At 52.9% G+C, this 14,059-nt stretch overlaps 5 protein-coding genes across 5 annotated transcripts; 3 read left to right on the forward strand and 2 right to left on the reverse strand.

Annotated features, from left to right (window-relative positions):
• Positions 1-1,013: 1,013 nt before the first annotated feature.
• Positions 1,014-2,264, forward strand: COCVIDRAFT_35839 (lytic polysaccharide monooxygenase; the record flags this gene model as incomplete). The annotated part of the gene is made up of 1 exon (XM_014703305.1): positions 1,014-2,264. One exon carries the CDS (start codon positions 1,014-1,016, stop codon positions 2,262-2,264), a length of 1,251 nt encoding a protein of 416 aa, XP_014558791.1.
• A 1,038-nt stretch (positions 2,265-3,302) lies between these two features.
• COCVIDRAFT_93465 (hypothetical protein) lies at positions 3,303-5,255 on the forward strand (the record flags this gene model as incomplete). The annotated part of the gene is made up of 6 exons (XM_014703306.1): positions 3,303-3,453; positions 3,557-3,888; positions 3,943-4,200; positions 4,248-4,608; positions 4,656-4,733; positions 4,783-5,255. 6 exons carry the CDS (start codon positions 3,303-3,305, stop codon positions 5,253-5,255), a joined length of 1,653 nt encoding a protein of 550 aa, XP_014558792.1.
• A 473-nt stretch (positions 5,256-5,728) lies between these two features.
• On the forward strand, positions 5,729-7,759 carry COCVIDRAFT_35841 (hypothetical protein; the record flags this gene model as incomplete). The annotated part of the gene is made up of 3 exons (XM_014703307.1): positions 5,729-6,041; positions 6,098-6,233; positions 6,289-7,759. The coding sequence occupies 3 exons, from the start codon at positions 5,729-5,731 to the stop codon at positions 7,757-7,759; spliced, it is 1,920 nt and encodes a 639-aa protein (XP_014558793.1).
• A 560-nt stretch (positions 7,760-8,319) lies between these two features.
• On the reverse strand, positions 8,320-9,918 carry COCVIDRAFT_35842 (hypothetical protein; the record flags this gene model as incomplete). The annotated part of the gene is made up of 1 exon (XM_014703308.1): positions 8,320-9,918. One exon carries the CDS (start codon positions 9,916-9,918, stop codon positions 8,320-8,322), a length of 1,599 nt encoding a protein of 532 aa, XP_014558794.1.
• Positions 9,919-11,366: 1,448 nt separating this feature from the next.
• Positions 11,367-13,366, reverse strand: COCVIDRAFT_35843 (hypothetical protein; the record flags this gene model as incomplete). Its single annotated transcript, XM_014703309.1, has 7 exons — positions 11,367-11,413; positions 11,463-11,544; positions 11,600-11,887; positions 11,949-12,558; positions 12,609-13,022; positions 13,120-13,256; positions 13,316-13,366. The coding sequence occupies 7 exons, from the start codon at positions 13,364-13,366 to the stop codon at positions 11,367-11,369; spliced, it is 1,629 nt and encodes a 542-aa protein (XP_014558795.1).
• Positions 13,367-14,059: the final 693 nt, after the last annotated feature.

Here is a 14,059-nt window from a genome sequence, read left to right on the forward strand (position 1 = left end):
CGCAAGCAGGCTTGTTTGCGCCCATGGTAGAGGCACACACACAGGCACACACATAGGCGGTTACGAGGCGGTGGCTAGCGACAAAGAGCCGCCAGTGTGCTACGTGGTTTGCTGGCGGACAAGCAAAGTGTGGGAGAAGAGCGGTCGTGGAGATGAGGCGGTGGGCCAATGAGGGGGTCAAGAGCAGGCCTCAGCGAGGGTGCATGTCGTTTCAGATTTGGCTAGTGATCGCCGCGCCACGCTAACGCTAGCCCTGGCGTTATCGATAGGCTACGAAATCCCACCAGCCCCTGCATAACTCGCAAACCGCAAGTACAGACCTCAAACCTGATGGAGGCCCCCTGACTAGAAGACAGTACCAATACCTGCCCCTCCGAGCCATACTCCGCTCTTTTTGTTTCAAGGACAATGGCCTTGTCATCACCGCAGAGCCAATCGCGTTCAGATGGTGCCTGTCGCTAGCTGCCGACACTGAGGGTTACACCACCTTTCCAGCGCCCACACCCCTCCCGCTAAACCACAGGGGGTACACTAACCGAACAGCCATGCTCTTCGTTGCAACAGACACCCTGCTCCATCGAATAGCCTATGCTTTTTCACGATGATCCGCCGGCACAGTGGCTCCCAGCTGCTAGTGCTGCCGTATGAGACCCTCCTCGGCCGCCACCGACTGAGGCTAGCTGTACGCGCATACGACATGAGAGTTATATATTAACCTGGCAGCGTTTCGTCTCAACTGTCCTCTCACAAGCAGCTTCTACAGCAAACACCAAGACTTCTCTTTCTCCCTTTTGCTTCTTATTCCATCCTGCCTGTGGCAGATCACATTCTTTACCATCACTGCGCGCTGCTGAAGAACTAGATTCGACAATCTACCGCTCTTCTTCATATCAATCCCGCTTCGCTCAGCACATTTCAGATACCCAGAAAACACTTTCATTCCTTCGCTCAGCTGGTCTAGCGATTTCCAATAGAGAATAGCCTTTTCTCACCTCATTCTTTCAAACACAAACATGTTCTCCAAAACCACCCTTCTCGTGGCGTTCGCCGCCAGCGCCTCCGCCCACATGAGGATGGCTCACCCAAAGCCTTATGGCTTCGACACCCTCAACAGCTCCCCCCTGGAGCCCGCCGACTTCCCTTGCAAGCAACGTCCTGGTGTGTACGACATCACTGAGATGAACCAGTGGAACGCCGGTGAGACTCAGGAGGTCTCTTTCCTGGGCTCTGCTGTCCATGGCGGCGGTTCGTGCCAGTTCTCCATCACTACTGACCAACAGCCATCTGAATCATCTCAATGGAAGGTCATTGAGAGCGTTGTTGGTGGATGTCCCTCGAATGTTACTGGCAATCTGCCCCAAAACCCAGACGGCACTTCGGCCGCTACTTTCCCTGTCAAGATGCCAGAAGACATTCCCGATGGTCAGTACACCTTTGCCTGGACCTGGATCAACAAGGTCGGCAACCGCGAGTTTTACATGAACTGCGCACCCATTCAGGTCGGAAATGGCGCTAGCAAGGCTTCCACTGCCAGTGCTTCTCAGGCCCTCGCATCTCTCCCAGACATGTTCGTCGCCAACCTACCCGCAACCGAGTGCAGCACTGCCGAGAATGAAGACTTTGTCTACCCCGAGCCAGGCAAGAACCTCGTCGAGGGCAATGGCGCTGCACTGGGCGACACCCTGACCGGTTCTGGATGTGCTAAGATGACCAAGATGGGTGCCGGTAACGGCAAGATTGGAACACCTACTCAGCCTGAGGCGTCTCAGTCCGCAGGAGAAGAGACCCCTGCTGCCAGTTCTCCATTGGCTTCCCTTCCTGCCAACAACGGTGGTATCTTTGCTCCTGGTGCTTCTCCAGCTCCTACGCCCAGCCCTACTCCCATTGTCTCCAAGCCTATCACCGCTCCCCAACAACCTGCCGATAGCACTCCTCAGCCCCCCGCCCAGAGCGCTCCTCAGCAACCCACCGAAAGCGCTCCTCAGCCGCCTGCCCTCAGCCCTGCCCCGGAGACTCCCGAGAACGGCACAAACACACCTTCCTCTGGCAATGGCGACTGCACCCCATGCGACAACGATGGTGCAGTCGTCTGCATCGGTTCCAGCCAGTTCGGTCTCTGCAACCACGGATGTGTGGTTGCTCAGCCCCTGGCCAACGGCATGTCTTGCACTGGCGGTGCCGTTGTTGCCTCGGCCAAGAAGCGATCTCTCCACTTCCCTCGCGCTCACCTCCACCGCCGTCACGGAGCCTCTCACCTCATCTAAGCGTCACAGCCCATGCAGCTGTAAGGCGCGCAAGACGTTCCTGCACACCCAATTCAGCCGTTGGCTACGAAACGCATCTTTTGGAGTTGGGAAATACGGATAGGGACATAGGGTATGGATTGGGAAGGGCTTTTGGGTCTTGGTGTTCATATCTCCAGTCACATGCGGCAGACACCACTTGGGTCTTGCTCGTGACATTTCTTCTTCTTCTTCTTGTGGTCTACTTTTGTTATGTTCTTTCTTTCATGCCCAGCTCTTGACCCGGCTGACATGCTTTGTTTTTCTTTTTTCTTATCGACGAAAGAGAAGTCTTGTGCTAAGTCTCGTGACTACGAGCGCTGCATTATACACTATCTGTTGTACAACACTCAATGATAACGCTCGTTTTTACTCAAACCCCATTGTCTTCATTTGCGATTGTGATGCTGATTGTACTGTGCCTGTTTCGTTGGTGTTTCGTCGGAAACTTAACAATTGTGAGTAAGAAGCAAGGGTGGATGCGAAGCGTTCCTTGTCAGGCCAGGCAGGATCCAATGCAACTGCCTGATGCGACAGACTTGTCTGGCTGGAGCGGAGTATCACGTTCCGCTATGCTGCCTTACTCGCGAGGCGTGCATTGCTGCATCTCCTATTCTTTGGTACTACACATCTGCTTGCTACAAGCAAAACCTCGAGCCTATTCACCGGATTATGACGTTAGTCGGCTGCTGATTGGCCCGCCCCTCAGTGAACAGACAGCACAACCTGACTTGCCCTCTGCATTCCCTCCCTCGGCCCTACCAAAGCCCCTCGCCACATCGCACACACGAGAGCACGCGACGAGACAAAGTGCGCCACCCTGAACAGATACGGCGGCTTGAGCCATTATCTCGTGTTGTCTGCCCAAGGTATTAGGAAGAGCGAGTCTCGGCCTTCGTTTCGCACGTTGCCGCCACTTGAGCTTAGGAGGTCATTGCGCTCGCCCCACTACTTCGTTACCCTCACCTCCACCGTCTCCTGGCGCTCACCCTCTACGGCGTACAGCACAGACCGCCCAACATGGAAAACCAGCAAGATGTCGACCAGACAAAGTACATCGACAATGCCATCCGCGCCGTGCGGGAGAAGAAGCCTCTCCCCGAGATTGACTTTACCCTCCATACTATGGAAGATGGCAGCCAAGTAAGCACTCAGGAACGTGTCTGCAAAGGTATGCCCGTTTCACAGCTTTTGCCTGGCTTGCCTGCCTGTTTCTGTTATTTCTACTACACGAAACAGCCTGAATAATGTGCTAACGGCGCTGTGCCTACCAGATGTGCAAGCACCCGCCTTCCACCCGCCCACCGACGAGCAATTCTTCTCACCGCAAGATCGCACCAAGCCCAATATCCAGTTCCTCAAGCAGCACTTTTACCGTGAAGGTCGCTTGACCGAACAGCAGGCGCTATGGATCATAAAGAAGGGCACAGAGATTCTAAAGTCGGAGCCCAACATGTTGGAAATGGACGCTCCCATCACTGTCTGTGGCGATGTCCACGGCCAGTACTACGATCTCATGAAGCTCTTCGAAGTCGGTGGCGACCCAGCGGAGACGCGCTACCTGTTCTTGGGTGACTACGTTGATCGTGGATACTTCAGTATAGAGGTGAGACAGCCACAGCTGCGAATCTTGCCACATGCAATTCGCTGACAACCGCAGTGTGTTCTGTACCTATGGTCCCTCAAGATTTGGTACCCCAACACCCTTTGGCTCCTCCGAGGAAACCACGAGTGCCGTCACTTGACCGATTACTTCACCTTTAAGCTCGAATGCAAGCACAAGTACTCCGAGGCCGTATACGAAGCATGCATGGATTCCTTCTGCGCATTGCCTCTGGCCGCAGTCATGAACAAGCAGTTTTTGTGCATACACGGTGGATTGAGCCCTGAACTTCACACCTTGGACGACCTGAAGACCGTATGTATTACTTTCAACGCCTCCCGCACTGTAGCTGACTGTCGTAGATTGACCGCTTCCGGGAGCCGCCAACGCATGGTCTCATGTGCGATATTTTGTGGGCTGACCCACTTGAGGAATTTGGCCAAGAGAAGACCAATGACTTCTTTGTTCATAACCACGTTCGTGGATGCTCATACTTCTTCTCGTACCCTGCTGCATGCGCTTTCCTCGAGAAGAACAACCTTTTGTCTATTATCCGTGCACACGAGGCCCAGGATGCTGGCTACCGAATGTACAGGAAGACACGGACGACTGGTTTCCCCAGTGTCATGACAATCTTCAGCGCGCCCAACTACCTGGATGTGTACAACAACAAGGCTGCTGTGCTCAAGTATGAGAACAATGTCATGAACATTCGGCAATTCAGTAAGTTCATGTCACTCGGTAGTTGGCTATAAGACTAACACCTTCAGACTGCACACCTCACCCGTACTGGTTGCCTAATTTCATGGATGTCTTCACATGGTCATTGCCATTCGTTGGAGAGAAGAGTATGTGGAACAGATCAGCTTTTTAAGCATTCTTACTAACTGTGTTTAGTCACTGATATGCTCATTGCTATCTTGAACACGTGCTCCAAGGAAGAACTTGAGGAAGAGACACCCAGCTCGTTGGCTTCTGGACCATCTTCGCCTCCTCTATCGAGTCTGGACCCAGATTCGACCGAATTCAAGCGTCGTGCCATCAAGAACAAGATTCTGGCCATTGGTCGTCTCTCCCGCGTATTCCAAGTGTTGCGCGAGGAGTCTGAGCGTGTTACAGAGTTGAAGACAGCTTCAGGAGGTCGACTCCCGGCTGGTACTCTGATGCTTGGTGCAGAAGGAATTAAGCAGGCAATCCACAGCTTCGAGGACGCGCGCAAGGTCGATCTGCAGAACGAAAGACTGCCACCAAGCCACGAGGAAGTACGGAAATCTCAGGAAGTCAGCCGAGAGCAAGCTCTTGAGAAGGCAACCAAGGAGGCAGAAAACGACCAGGGCCTGGCAACTGTGGCAAGGCGCATTAGCATGTAAGTATTGTTAGATGGTGATACAACATTGTATAGTGGCTAACATGTACAGGTCATCTGGATCCAGTCGCAACCGAAAGAGCTAGGCGCGATTTACGCGTTCGCGGTCGGAAAGCGAAGCCGAGAGACGAGTCATGACATGACATGCTGGTTTGGTTGTTGATTTCGGTATTGGCGGGCTACCAAATGTCATCAGTATACCATTCAGGCGCATATAACGTTAAAGGTATCACCCTCCGATGGGTGATAATAATTTGCTGGTCGACTGCTGCGGCTTTATTGAGCCGAATCCTCATTGAAACACAATCAATTCACGTGCCTAATGTATTAGTGGTTTTGTTGTCGTGAATGTAGTATGTGATGAGGCTGGATGAGATGATGGTGGCTAGCGCACGTGCGCGGGCCGAAGCTAGCTTTGCCGACCTACGTCAATTGCAGTATTGCAGAGCATGATAGTAATGCTCAACTTCAAGCCCGATGCCTCCATGGGTGGCCTCAGTGCCGCGACTGACCATCTTTCGCAAGACAGGGTCGATTGATCGGATTCCGCTTGCGCTCCGCTGTCGCAATGTCCCAAGGTCGCCATGTACGAGTCTCCGCGCCCGTTTCGCATCGACGCATGTCTCGCCGACTGCGATAAATCTGCGCCCCAATGTCCCGCCACGCAACCAGGAGCTATACGACGCCCTATCCGCTCTCAGTGGAGCTGCAGAGACACACGTCAACATTAGCAGATTACAGCTGGCGTTGCGGGGTCTAGCCGCCCAAGATGCAGTCACAAGAGTCGCTGGTACGGTGCACACGCAATTGAGTGCGGGCGGCGTAGGTGCTGACAGTGGCATACAGTCCTTGGTTTGAATAGCCAATTAAGCGCACAACAATTGGCACGGCTGTTGCTTGCCGACCCATTGACCGCCGAAGGGCAATGGGAAAAGGACCTGGCCAAGGCAGGCGTCGGCAATGAGAATGCTGTGTTGCTAAAGTGGGTGCACTCAGGTCGCTGTAACGAGGGCGCAACCACTAACATGTCTGCGCAGGTACGGCACCGACCCCGACGACGTTACGCCATCACCACTGTACAGAGTCCTCGCCGTTCCGTCGCGCATTCTCCAGTCGCATAATCTAGAGGTTCTTGTTTCGACGGTAAACGTCAATGTCAACAAATCCGTCCCTCATGTGTCAACAGAAAGCTCCACCGAGTCGCTGTTGGTTCCCAAACTCCAGGCCACTTCTGCCAGAGGATTGCCTGTCCCATATCCGGTGCACAAGACATTAGTATTAGGAGAGGGACTCGACAGTGCCATATCCTATGGGAGATTTTCAGCCGATGGTCTTGATGAGATGCAGGATATGGTGAAGTTGGCTATTGATCTGCCAGTACCATCGACCGAGTCAAGTACAGATCCTAATGCCGAAAGTGCCGCTATCAACATCGCAGTTGGTACCAAGGGACTCGACAGCTTCCGGGAGTCTATCAAAAACGCAAATGTCTACGAGCGAGCTTGGTTCCAGAGCGGACTGCCAACACTGTCTCAGTGGCTGGTTCAGGATCTCAAAACTTCTAATGGCATTAAGCCTCCACTGAGGACGCTCATAGCTTCTGTTGCAGATGATGTAGAAGCAAGTGTTGCAAAAGAAGACGCTGCTCACCTGCAGAAACTTGCAACTGTCCAAACTGACGAAGAGGTCACTGCATCAATTCTTGGCCATCTGGAGACCTGGGCTGAGAAGTCACACGCCGAGCTCCGCGACCAGCTTGACGAAGCCTTTGCAGCGAAGAACTGGCACAAGTTGGCCTGGTGGAAGCTGCTCTGGCGTGTCGACGATGTCACAATGATCAGCTCAGAGATTCTGGAACGACGATGGCTTGTTTCTGCCGAGAAAAACAGTGTCTATCTCGCTGGTCGCATGAATCAAGCCGGCTATCCAGACAAGATTCAACGTCCTATTGCATCCAGCATACCTGAGGCCACAACACAAGACACCGCGCCCACAGCAGAAAACCAACGACTGGACCTCTCGACCACCGTCCGCAAACCCATGCCTTGGCATGAGCAAATCTCCAACGCCCGTACCGACCTCATCAACGACACCGTTCCCCCCCTCCAAGCCCTCGCACAACGCCTCCTCCTCCAAACCTTCAGCACAACGTCCATCTCTTCAGCTGCATCCGCCCTCCTCTACCTCTCCATGTCCTCCTTCTCGGTCTTCGAAGCCTCGGCCGTCGCAGCCCTCGGCCTCACCTTTTCACTGCGCCGCATGCAGAAATTGTGGGAGGGCGCCCGCGAGAGCTGGCAAGCTACCGTCCGCGAAGAAGGCAGACGCACGCTCAAGAGTACGGAGGAAAGGGTAAGGTTTGTTATCGAGAATGCGGAGAAGAAGGTGGTGGTTGAGGAGGAGGATGTGAGGGAGAGGAGGTTGGCGCGGGAGGCTGTGAGGAGGGTGCGTGAGGTTTTGGGGAAGATGGAGGGGAAAGAAGAGGAGAAGGAGAAGGGACAGGGTGTATGATAGTGTAACATAGAATTCATATGCTTGACTGCTCGTATGATTTTGTCGATGTGTTTTTGCGTCGTGATATGTAATGTCGGGCTCAGACTTGATGAAATACTGGAGAAATGTATGTGTGGCGTGATGGAATAGCGAAATGTGTATGTATTGCTTACGCTAGATACTGTACATCCCGTACTACTGCACAGTAAGAGGAATGAGATTCAAGTAAATGCAGGAATATGAGTGAAATGTGGGCAATGGGTTTAAGAAGGGATTCTTAAAAAATGTAATTCTGGTTTGAAGATGGTATATTGAGTCTCGAGTTTGGAACAACAGTCAACGAAAAAGCTATACGCCGTGATTTATGTGCAGGGTGCAATCTTTTCAACACTATGTAATACATCATTACAATCCAGGCTCACTGCTCAAAGACGGCCTAAAGAAAGTTATGAAAAAATGAGTGGGATTGGCTAGAACAACTACGAAACAATTGCAAGATACTGTAATGACTGTCCCCCAAGATACGTAGCAATTTGTCCAGCTTACTGAATATCGATAACCTCCCTCAGCAACGGCACTTAAAACTCTTCTCCGAGCCTGGGCTTGCCGCCCTTCCAATCATCCCTCTCGTAGTAACGGAAGACAAGATCGTATCCATCCAAGTCATGGACGATACGATCAACACGACGGTAGCCGGGGATCACCTCCATTCTCTTGCCCTTGTCGGCGTTCTTCAAGGGAAGCTCATCAGCGGTGGGCTTGGCCTCGAAGAGAGTAACGCTGAACCTGCCAGGCTTGAAGATACCGACAACATGCTCAACAATGTCGGCAGTCTCGCGACCACTCTGGCGAGCAGGCACGTTGGTCTCAAAGGAAGCGTAAGAGCATTGGGGCTCAGGAGTGACGTGCACAGTAAAGTAGTGCGTAGCGTCAGAGCCCTTCTTGGAACCATTGGGAGCACCGCCAGGAGCAGGGACGACACCATTAGCAGAGAAGCCGCATGGCGTGAACAGATAAGCATCAATACGAGCATCGGGATACTTGGTGGTAGGGTAGACGTCGGCTAGACCGCAGTGTTCGGAAACGACCGTACCAAGTGTGTGACCTTCGGTGGTCAGCTCCTCAGGGAAAGTAAGCTCCTCGTCAGAGCTGAAGCCAGAGTGGTCAGAAGATGTCTGCTCGAAGACGTCGAAGCTGTCATCTGAGGTGTGGGTGTTGGCAGCTGAGTTGAGGACAGTAGAGCCACCCAGACTCTCGGTGTGGCCATTCTCTTCCGAAATGGTACCCAGGGATTGGATAGCGTTTTTGCGAGCCTCACGGACTCTCTGGAGGTAGCGACCTTCCGCAACCGCACTTGCGTCCTCTAGATAGAACTGACGGGCGTTCTTCTCGTCGAGGTCGGTCATCAGAACCTCCAGAGTCTCATCCTCCTCCTCATCGGTGGCCTGCTCGCGCAAGAGACGCTGAGGGTGGCTTACAAATTTGGTCTCGGTATCTGGCTCCGACCTCTCCTCACCTGGGCTGGGAGGAGGAGTGAGGCTGGTGTCGGGACCTGTGATGTAGAGATACCAGTGCTCGCCGTTCATCTTGCCAATCATGTAGGCGCTGCCGCCCTTGAAGCGGTCATCAAGGTAGCGGACTTCGTCGCGCCAGCTGCGGTGGGGGCCGCGCTGCTGGTCGGGGTAGAGGAAGTTCTTCCTACTGTAGAAAACGCGGTATGGTGTGGCAGCTGGAGCGACGCCCGATGCCTTGGGGGCGACATAGGGAAAGCCAGCATTGGCAGCGATTTCCAGCATGCGGGTCAAGCCCCAGAGCAGAGTAGTAGTGCCACAGGTCTTGAGTACGACCTTGTGGGGGAAGACAAACATGCTCGACTCAGATAGAAGATAGGCATCGACATGCTCAGATTCAATAACGGAGAGAACCTTGCAGTTGACCAGATCGAGCATGTCCTTCCATACTTCGGCTGACACCTTCTTCAAGCCGAGAGGGCCGGCCTGTCCAGGCAGCTCAGTAGCGGAGGGGCTGAACCATACTTCCAAGAGCTTCTCCGGACCTTCAAACGAGTTTGTAGAATCGAGGTCGATGGTAGCCTCCTTGTTGATGGTCAAGTGAGGGGTGCCAATGTGCGACGAAGGCGAGGCAGTGTAGTGCTGCGGGATCTCGGTAGCGACCATTTCGTTTACTGTATGACTGGCACAGGTTCTGGATTTATCTAGCTGGAAAGCGGTTTGCTGGTGTTGAATAGAGCAAACTGGGAGGGTAGGCTAGCTGTGAAGCTATGTGCAGCACAACCTCGCTCAGACAAGCAATGCGGTGCTCGCCTGAGAAGAATTGGCCCACGGGTCGTGAGGGTTAGGCGAGGCTGGCGTGTGCCAGCAGCAGTGGACGTGGAAGTGTAAGAGCGACCGTAGTCGATGTTAGGGAGGGCGCGCGTTGAGGGGGATAAACGAGGCCTTTCGCCGGGAAATGGTGGCAGCCGATGGGGTCCTCGATACCAGATTCCGATACCCTGGGGAAGTATCGGGTCCAGCAGACGAGGAGATCTGCTTCAAAGACTAAGAAAGAAGGATTGTGGGGGGGAAGCGGGTGTTGTAGTTGGTGTTATCGAGGCCTATGGGCAGGGGTCAGCGCCGTGTTCGCAGCGAATGTTGTGTTTACGCAGAACTGCTCGTGGAAGAGGCAGAACTCACTTCGCAGGCTTGGACAGAAAGCGTGCCAGGTCCTCGCGACGCATAGAATAGCCGAAGCAGGCGACGACAGACGGACTGCTGGCTACAAAGGCCTATGCAACAGCAGAAGCTGGAGAAAACAGCGCGTCTGCCAGCGTGACGACGGTGTTTTGATAGGGGCGTAGAGCACAGAGATTAAACAATGGGCGACCACAATGTTGGGCGCTGACGACCGACTGTGAGCAATCAGTCGCCAAACTCTTGCAATCAAAAGTGCGGGGAGGCGGATGCAGGCGCAGACGAGAGAGAGAAGCAATAAAGCGACGTGTGACTGGGTAGAGGAAGAGGGAGAAGCAGGAATATACGTACAGCGGACGATGTTATGAGGTGGGCAGAGGGAGTAAAATTCTACGTGGCAGCAGTTGTTGGGGCGACGTTGTGGAAGCTTTGGGCCTTCACGCGACAGGCATTTTTTGACGAGTGCGGTGTTTTTGCAGCGAGACGTCACCGCCCATTCCAAAGTGGCTGGAGCGTTCGCGCCAAACGGCCGCTTGGGGCCCGACGCTGCCTAAACTTAGCCAGGCGACGTCATCACGTCAGGTACATGCGAAGAGTTGTCTCTTTTCTTCTTTGGCATTTACCTTCTCGATTTATCCCTCATCAATTCATTTATCCATCCATCTACTAAAATTCACCCACCTCTCCCTCCCCCCATTACTATTGCCATCATCATAATCCTCTCATCTCATCCCGCACCAGATGTACTAGCCCAATGCCATGTCATACCATATCACATGCAATAATGCAAAAAACCTCACCCCCAGAACATAACCATGCCAGATCCCCATATCCCCATATCCCCATATCCCCTTGTCGACTACCCGACAAAACCGCCAACCGCCTCTGCTCTGCTCTGCTCTGCTCTGCTCCGCTCCGCCGCGGTATCATCGGTATCATCGGCTCCAGGATATGCCAGCCTCTTGTGCCGCAGTGCCACCGCCTTAAATGACCGGCATACTCCCGGCGACCAGGAACACGCATCCCTACACTTACATACGCCATGGTACCGCTATGCCTTTTGCAGCCCCTCACAGCCTCCACCTTAGTCTTTTCCCAGCTATAGCAAACATACTGCAGCCATCATATACCTATAGCCTCAATCCACACCTCTTACTACCTCACCTACCCCTTCTGGTACTTTGAATACGATCCGTCCTTTCTCCACCATGCTGCTGAAACACTCCCGCAAATCAATTACTAGCGTGTCGGGCGTCTCGAATCCTGGTAGCATCGCGGATCGTCCGCTGTGTCGCTTGACCCACGACATGTCCCAGAAACTAGTCCCCCACATCAGAGGCGCAGAGGAATTGCTATTGTGCGGAAGAAATGTCGATACTCCGAGTGGTGTCAGTATATGATTGGAATACCATGGAGCCATTGTGTCCATGTATGCACTGCGCAGCCAGCGAAGAGCCTAAGATTGTTTATCAGCTGTCATACAGAATTGGGGGCCGAATTGGATGAGGCTCACTTACCGCTTCAGGCCCCGGCAGCCACTGCAACATTGTAAAATTTAACACCTCTGTCGGACTCCATGTATATCTCTTGCCGTCGCTCTCCTCTTCTCTTGCAGTATAGTCTGGAGACTGTGGCATGAGCCCCGATGGTACTTGACCAACCTCAACCTGCTCCTCATCACTCTGCTGCATCTCCAGCTCAACCGGCGAAAGAAACGGGCTCCTCGGCCTGCCCGAAAATGGCCGCGGAGCAACATCTCGTGTATGGATGACATCCAAGAGTGCTGCAAGCAGACCAACGGGCGAGTCACATAGTGAAAACGCCAGTGTCTGCGGTCGAAGCGAGTAGAGACGATGTAGTGCCGGCCCCAACGGTCGACTACTATCAATCTCATTTTCGGTCCCCAAGTCCTCCCTCCGCTGTCCAGATCGTGGTTCGACATCGCTACCAACATATCCAAAACTCAACAACGGTACCTTTGCTTGCGTCAACTCCGCAATCCGCCACTTGACATACTGCAGCGGACTCCGTCTATACGTCGGCGCCTTGAACGCCGGATTGACTGTATGCACGGCGAGACAAGCTTTCGGGTACCGTATCGCTAGCACACGACAAATACTAAATCCCCTGCTGGATTGTCAACACTGAACTAGCACTCATACACGTAACAAACTCACCACCCTGTCCCATGCGCAACAAACTCGCTATACCCTAGTTTCCCCATCAATTCCGAAAACACTTCTGCTGTGCCCTCCAACCCAAAACCCTCCTGCATGCTTGCATCACTGAACCCGAAACCAGGTATACTCGGCGCTACAACGTGAAATGCCTGGGGTATCGCACCACCCATATCAGGTACGTACTGCGGTTCCGTCAGCGCATTGATGATGCGTTGGACCTCTATAAACGACGAGGGCCATGTGTGTGCTAGTAGCAGCGGGATAGCGCCCGGTCTCGTCGATCGCTTGTGTACAAAGTGCACGCGGAGAGATTGCGTTCCTGCCGCTGATGTGGTACGGATCGTTGTACGGAATTGGGGAAGAAGGGAATTGAAGCGGGATTCGGCGGCGCGCCAATCGTAGGCTTCTAGCCTGGAGATGGGTTAGTTTATTTGGAAAAAGTGATACTACTCGTTGAAGGGAACGAATGCATGGAGGGGGGGGGGGGAAGGAGAGTTGAATACAGTACCAAAAATCCAACAAAGGTTCAAGAACACGCTTCGGTGTACCATGCTCCCACATTCGCTCTTCGGGTAATTCCAGTTCCCGTGGCAAACGCGTCAATTCGAGTTTCTTCCTTGTGAGCTCGAGGTATTTGGACGATACCTAATCTTCATGTATCAGCAAGATGTGTGGAGTGAAAAAAAAATGGGGAGATACAGTACATGCATACTATACGTAGTTATAGCCTCATCGCCATGTGCTACAGACCCCATGGTGTATATTATTACCCCCAACAGGGTATTCGTTCAGTATCGAAATCCCCGAGAAAAAGAACAACACTCCACGTAACAATGTCAATATCAAATACAAACACCACTTAACAACTTAGAGCAATGTAGTAACAAAAATAATCACCAAAAAAAACACAAGAATGCACTACCAAGTCGGAGAGAAAAAAAAAGGGTCCATGAAAGTACAAGGTGTGCCTAGACCACCACCCTATCTATACCCCCCCGCTCCTTCCCCATACGCAAAGCAAGAGATCATCCCTCGTCACCACACGGCACAACACCGCACACACAGCTTGCGCGTCTCCGCATAACAAGCCTTCAAGCCACCAAACCGCCCATCGCCGCCGAGGCGGTCTAGAAACCCGGACGAGGAGACGGGGGATTAAAATCCACATCTACTACTTGCTACAACCGTCGGGGGGGGGCGTTGGTGTGGCAAACGGAATAGTAGTGTACTTTTTAAACTTACGGGGGGACTGTGTGGCTGTGCAAAAGGTACTAAGAGGGGTGATCGGCAAAAGCAACACCAGAATATGGATTGTAGGGCTTAAAAGTGTATAAAACAAGGCACACCAATCAGAGGGTCAAATAGTAACAGTTGGTCTTTATCCCGAAACCCAGTTGTAAGTGTAAAAAGAACACTAGTGGCAAAAAATGTCTCTATTCGCCGCCTCG

Source organism: Bipolaris victoriae (genome assembly GCF_000527765.1).
Source record: "Bipolaris victoriae FI3 unplaced genomic scaffold scaffold_23, whole genome shotgun sequence".
Classification (NCBI taxonomy): Eukaryota; Fungi; Ascomycota; class Dothideomycetes; order Pleosporales; family Pleosporaceae; genus Bipolaris; species Bipolaris victoriae.